At 52.7% G+C, this 6,684-nt stretch overlaps 1 protein-coding gene across 1 annotated transcript; it reads left to right on the plus strand.

Annotated features, from left to right (window-relative positions):
* The first annotated feature begins 1,023 nt into the window (after positions 1-1,023).
* On the plus strand, positions 1,024-1,967 carry LOC109783364 (zinc finger A20 and AN1 domain-containing stress-associated protein 1). Its single transcript, XM_020341971.3, has one exon. The coding sequence runs from the start codon at positions 1,198-1,200 to the stop codon at positions 1,693-1,695; it is 498 nt and encodes a 165-aa protein (XP_020197560.1). The 5' UTR covers positions 1,024-1,197; the 3' UTR covers positions 1,696-1,967.
* The last annotated feature ends 4,717 nt before the right edge of the window (positions 1,968-6,684 follow it).

A 6,684-nucleotide genomic window follows, 5' to 3' on the forward strand; every position in this document is an offset into this window, starting at 1 on the left:
CGACCGAATTCAGCACCAGAAGACTAGCTAATGGAAGTATTTTTTTTTTCACTTAAAAAAAGTTTGTAGCAGCTAGCCCGAATGCGTATGGGAAATGGCCCGGCCGTGCGGTTGGAGCTATCCACGAGTTTGCCGTGTCGACACCCGAATTGGATCGTACAGGACGCGTAACTGAGTATTCTCGCTTAGCGATATTTTCTATTAGCACACAAGAAGATAAACGAATGGGCGAGAGGTGAAGAGAGGAGCGGCCGTGCTAATCCGGACAGCTCAGAGGCGGACAAGGACGGGGCGCCCATCCAGCTTCCCTTAATTTTATCCCGAGCCTGGCCGCAACGTGCGGGCTATGGTATGGTATGGTATGGTATGGTATGGTATGGTGGTGCGTAGATGGAAGAAGCCGCGACGACGCCTTCCAAGTTCCAACCCCCAGGCCCGGACAAGCCGACGCGCCCGATGGTTTGGCCCGGTGGTTTCGTCCCAAATTCCCAGCCATCTCCTCGCTCGCTTTCGGCCGCCATACTAGTCAGCTTCGGGCGGCGGCTACTTGCTCCCCCACACGGCGCGGCCGTGCGGGTCCAACCAGCACACGACACACACGGCCCGTCCGTGCACCCGAAGCGCCAGCCCCCAACCCGACCTGACCATCCTACCCCTCCTCCGCCCCGCACCCACGCAACGCGGCTATGCACGGCCACGACGCACGTACCCCAACGTCCCTCTGGATCCAGCCCAGTTGACCCTTCCGCCTCCCGCGGCCACGGGCACGTTTCTTCCGTGGACGGGGAGGGAGAGCCCAAACGGGCGTCCTTTACCGGCCCGCACCACAGCCGTCGCTTTTCGGGGGCGGCCACTGACCTGACCGAAACGGAGGGCAGCGTCGCCCATTTACGCGAGCCCCCGGGTGACGCAAGGCCAAAACCGGAAATCCCAACCCAGGACGCGGAGGGGGAGACGGCAGCTGGGCAGGTCGTTATCGCCTCCTCCAGGGAGCGCGTCCCCGTCTCTCTCCCGCCCGAGCCCCCGATAAAAAGGGCCCCCATCTCCCCTCCATTCCACACCCACGCCCATCCAATTCTCCTCTCCTCGACCTCCCGATCTCTCCCAGACCACCCACCTCCCGGCCGCCGCCGAGGACGCCCGGACCTCCCGGCCGGCAGCAAACCAACCAGCCACCTCGTGCGTGTTTGAAAAATCATGGCGCAGCGGGATCACAAGCAGGAGGAGCCCACGGAGCTGCGGGCGCCGGAGATCACGCTCTGCGCCAACAGCTGCGGCTTCCCGGGCAACCCGGCCACGCAGAACCTCTGCCAGAACTGCTTCTTGGCCGGCCCGGCGTCCACGTCGCCGTCTTCCTCCTCCTCCTCCTCCTCTTCTCTGCCGGGCGTGTCCGCGCCGACCCCCGTCATCGACAGGCCGAGGCCGGCGCCGTTGGAGGCGGAGCTGGCACGCCCCGCCGTCGACCTTGCTCCGGCGACGGAGGCGAAGCCGGCGAGGACGTCGGTGAACCGGTGCTCCAGCTGCCGGAAGCGCGTGGGGCTGACGGGGTTCCGGTGCCGGTGCGGCGACATGTTCTGCGGCGAGCACCGGTACTCGGACCGGCACGGGTGCAGCTACGACTACAAGGCCGCCGCCAGGGACGCCATCGCCAGGGACAACCCCGTCGTGCGCGCCGCCAAGATCGTCAGGTTCTGAAGCTGAAACCAAGGGGAAAGAAGAATTCAGAATTCCAGCCGAGGCAAAGCAAAGAATCATCTCATCGAGGCAGTGGGCCGCCGTGCGAGCCGCTAGTATTATGCTGTTGTTCTCCGGAGTGTTTCCCTTTTTAATTAAAAAAATCTTTATTTATTGGAAGGAAAAAAATGGGAGGTAAAGATGTGGATGAAAAGGAAAGAATAGCGTGTGTGATGTAATATCAACGGGTGGTTGAGGCGGAGGAGCAAGCAATGAAATGGATTGGATGTGTATGTCTATGCGTATGTGTACGTTCCACGGTATTTAATCTAGTAGCCAATTCTTTTGCATTTCATACAGAAATAAGTGTGCCCCTGCGGCCGGCCATGATTGATCAAGAGAATCATCAATCATTGAAGGAATCAAAATGAGTAGCAGCAGCGGCCTGATTGCCGGGCATTCGGGTCCATGGCATGTTTAAGTGGGATATTAAAATTTGGAACCGGTGGTACTCTGTCTTCGCTTTCGCGTTTGTTTGGCCGTCCACACGCACCACTCCATTTAGCGAACACAACACATTTTTATGGCTTGATTCCTGGACAAAATACGCAGGGCGTAAAGCAGGGGCTGGAACGCCGGGTGCGATTTTTAGTGGGTGTGAATCGATCGATCGCGGTGTGGTTGGGCCGTGGTGGCACGGTTGCTGTCGTGCGGACGCCGCCACATGGCTCGACCCGGGAGGATACGCATGCGATGGCAACTCTCTCTTCTTTTTCCTCCTCCCTCCCCTGCCCTCCCTGCTCGTGATCGATGGGCCGGTCGTCTTTTCCGGTTGCTGACTCGTTCCTGACTCGTCCTTGATTAATCTTTGGCCTGCCTGCCTGCCGATGGTAGGCGAGTTTGTGTTCTTGCTCATGCCTGCGTGAAGGCTCCCCTGCGTGTCACTGTACTGGCAAGTGGCAACTGGAGCCTTCATGTACACTGCACTGTGCTGACAAAGACAAACACATCAAGAAAATCTTATGTGGGATCTGCGGGCCCGTATCTATGTGCACCGAGAAATTGTCTGACGAGATGAGTAATTATACATGGTGCGCAAATCGGGCCCCTGTTAAAAAAAATCAGGCTCTTCGTCTCTGAAACTCTTGGATGAACAAGGCCGGCTGACTTTTGGCGAAAGAAGAAGACGACGACGAACAGTCGAGGCTCAAGCTTGACGAACCATTTGGCAAGAGGGTCATCGTTGACAAAGCAGGAACAAGTCCCGCGAAATAAAAAAGACAAAGCAGGTGCACAAGGCGGATTATGAATAGGGAATGCCGTGAATTGCACTCCCGGGTTTGACGTCGATGGCGTCAGGGCAAAGACAATTTTCCTTTTTTTTTTATACAAGGCAAAAGATTTGTCATTTTCATTGATTAAGAGAGAAGGTTTACAGTTTAAGGCCGAAGGCCAGGATACAACACATCACTCTCGCGGCATAATGTTACTTAAATATTTTGCTCCTGCAAAGCTCCAAAGCGAACACTCCTCTTTGATCTTAGCGACCAACACTCCCACCGGAACTGCAGTGCTGCGAAAAACTCGAGCATTTCGTTCCTTCCATATTTCCCAAGAGATGAGCATCATCAGCGAGATAAGCGGCCTTCTCGACGGAGTTTGCTTTGTGGCATTCCGAGTCCACCAATCCTTAACCGAGTCCAGAACAATCCACTCATCCGACCGAACATCGTGAAGCGCAAGCCAACCTTTGATCATGCCCCAGGCTCGAATGGTATACCGACATTGGAAAAGGAGGTGGGCCGCCGATTCCGGAACTTGTTGGCATAGCGGACAGAGATTGCAATTCGGCCACCCACGGCGGTGGAGTCTGTCAGCCGTCCAAATTCTATTGTTGATAACAAGCCAAGCGAAAAACTTACACTTTGGGGACGCCCAGTTCTTCCACACATTTTGATTCATATCCGTGTCCACCAAGCCAAGAAACTGAGCCCTGTATGCCGAGGCTGCGGAATAGTGGCCATTGGTAGTGAGTTTCCAAGTGATGGAATCTGGCATGTCTGGGTTTAACTAAATGTGGGTGAGTCTATCCCAAAGCGCAACAAACTGGACGATGTGCTCAGAGGTGATGCCCGAGGCAACATTCACCTGGGAGATCCAGAAGCCATTGAGCAATGCCTTATGAACGGAAGAGTTCTTCTTTTTGGAGATGTCGTAAATTTTGGGAGCAATATCTTTGGGCCTGATGCCATCTAGCCAAGCTGACTCCCAGAAAGAGGCACGAAGACCGTCACCCACCTGAACCTTAGAGGCCGAGGCAAAGATGTTTTGATCATTCTTGTCACAAGGGGTGCCCAAGCCCGACCATGGCCTGATCGGGTCCTGCCAGTCAAACCACAACCAACAGAGACGAAGAGCAGCCGCAAAGTTCTGAAGATTTAGGATCCCAAGACCACCATGCAACTTTGACTTGCAAACTTGATCCCAATTGACCTTACATTTCCCACCCGTGACCTTGTCGCAACCAGCCCAGAGATAAGCACGCCGGAGGGCATCGATCTTTTTCATAACTTCAACCGGAAGATTTAGAGCCGTCATGTAGAAAATGGTGATGGCCGTGATGACCGACTTAACAAGAACCATCCTTCCAGGGGCTGCAACATGCTTTCCCATCCAAGGAGTGAGCTGGGCCGCAATCTTGTCCTCTAGAGGCTGGAAGTGAATTCTCTTTAGGCGCTTCACAGTCAATGGTAATCCAAGATACTTTACCGGGAAGGTGGATGGTTGAGCCGGAAAAGATTGAAGAATATCCGGAAGGTCCACATTGTTGCATCTAATTGGGGCGACCAAGCTTTTGGAGCAATTTGTCATCAAGCCCGAAATATCTCCAAAGCTCTTAAGGGTAGCAGCAAAGAAATTGACGTCCTCCTTGAGTGGGGCAACGAAAACAGCAGCATCACCTGCGTAAAGTGAAGCCCGGATCGGCATAGCATGTCCGCCAAAGGGATGAAGGTGACCTTGCAAAGTGGCCTTCTCCAGGATGTGATGTAATGGATCAATGACCAACACAAAGAGAAGGGGGGATAGAGGGTCCCCTTGTCAGAGCCCACGTCCAAGTCTGAAGGGGTCGCCCGGCACACCATTGAGCAGAACGCGCGACGAGGCTGTAGACAAGAGGGCAGACACCCAGCCACGAAACCGGGGTGGGAAACCAAGATGGTTCAACAAGTCTAGGAGATAGTCCCACCGCACCGAATCAAACGCTTTCTTGAGGTCGAGCTTGAACAATAGAGCCGGGGTCTTGTTGCGGTGCAAGCATCTGGCAAGGTTGCGCACATACATGAAATTGTCATGGATACATCTCTTCTTGATGAAAGCACTTTGAGCTTGAGAGACCAGATCGTTCATATGAGGTGCCAGCCTTTTGGACATCATCTTAGCAATGATCTTTGTAATGGCATGAATTAGGCTTATAGGGCGGAAGTCGGAAATATCCTCAGCACCATCCTTCTTCGGAATGAGAGCAACATCAGCCGAGTTCAACCAGTGAAGGTGAGCAGTCTGTAGATTGGAGAAATGATTGACTGCCAACATGATGTCTGGCTTGACTGTGTTCCAACACGCTTTGAAGAAAGTGGTCATGAAGCCATCCAGTCCGGGTGACTTGTCTCCCGGCAATTCAAACACCGCAGATTTGACCTCCTCCTCAGTGAATGCCACAAGCCCTGTAGATTGCAATTAGGAGTTGGCAACAATCCCCAATTGACGTCAATGTTACGAGTAGGGCCTTTTTTGGCTATGTTCTTGAAGTGGCTGTGAACAATCTTCTCTTTGTCTTCATGTGAGGTGACCCAACCCTGATTGTGTTTGAGGCGATGAATGAAGTTTTTCCTCCTTCGGTGGTTGACATGGAGGTGGAAAAAACGGGTGTTGGTGTCTCCTTATTTGAGGTTTGTGATCCTCGAGTTTTGTCTTTTTCTAGATTTTTCGAGCACCGCCAAGCTAATGATCCTTCTTTTTATTCTTTTTCGAAGGTCCCTTTCCTCTAGGCTTAGCTCTCTTTTTTCTTGCATGAGGTCAAGGCGAAGGATAACCTCAAGAGCCATGTGGAGCTGGACCTTGGAGTTCGAGAAAAGGGTCTTGCTCCAGGAGCGCAGTTTTTGGCCTGTTCTCTTTAGCTTGTGGAACAGCCACTGATATGGTTCGACATGACAAGAAATTTCAGTCCATGCCTTGGAGACGACTCGTTGGAACCCTGGCATCTTTGCCCAGTAATTTTCAAAACGGAAGGATTTAGGCTTCTTTGGCCCGACGCCATTAGCAAGTAGAAGTGGGCAATGGTCCGAAACTGATGAGGAGAGGGCATGCAGAATGTGCGTGGCAAACTCGATGTCCCAGTCTTCATTGCAAAAGAAGCTATCTAGCTTGCTCATCATCTGGTTACTTTGTTCATTGCTCCAAGTAAATTTCCTGTTTTGCATGTGTATCTCCTTGAGCTCGCATGTGTTGAGGGCGTTGAGGAACCGCACGAGACGGCTACGGTCCACGTTGGCTCGGTTTTTGTCCCTGGCACGATAGATTTGATTGAAATCACCGTTTACTAGCCATTTGGTTCCAGGCGGAGGCTTTTCTGAAGTCAGCTCAAGATAGAAAGCATTCTTGTTAATGCTACGGGTTGGTCCATACACTGTGGTTAGCTTAAAACTTTTGTCGTCGCCATAGTTGTTGATGGCCACTGTCGCAGAGAGGAAGTAGACACCAATTTGTACATTTGTCACCGTGACCGCAGAGTCATCCCATAGCAGCAAAATGCCACCTTTTGTACCATCAGCAGGCCTTTGGGCAAAGTGTTGAGGAACATAGTAATTTCAAAAAAATCATACGCACACGCGAGATCATGGTGATGCATAGCAACGAGAGGGGAGAGTATTGTCCACGTACCCTCGTAGACCGAAAGCGGAAGCGTTATACAACGCGGTTGATGTAGTCGTACGTCTTCACGATCCGACC

Source organism: Aegilops tauschii, chromosome 5, assembly GCF_002575655.3.
Source record: "Aegilops tauschii subsp. strangulata cultivar AL8/78 chromosome 5, Aet v6.0, whole genome shotgun sequence".
Taxonomy (NCBI): Eukaryota; Viridiplantae; Streptophyta; class Magnoliopsida; order Poales; family Poaceae; genus Aegilops; species Aegilops tauschii.

What these genes read in the sequence shown, in the direction of transcription:
- LOC109783364 (XM_020341971.3), top strand. Translation starts at nt 1,198, where the DNA reads ATGGCGCAGCGGGATCACAAGCAGGAGGAGCCCACGGAGCTGCGGGCG.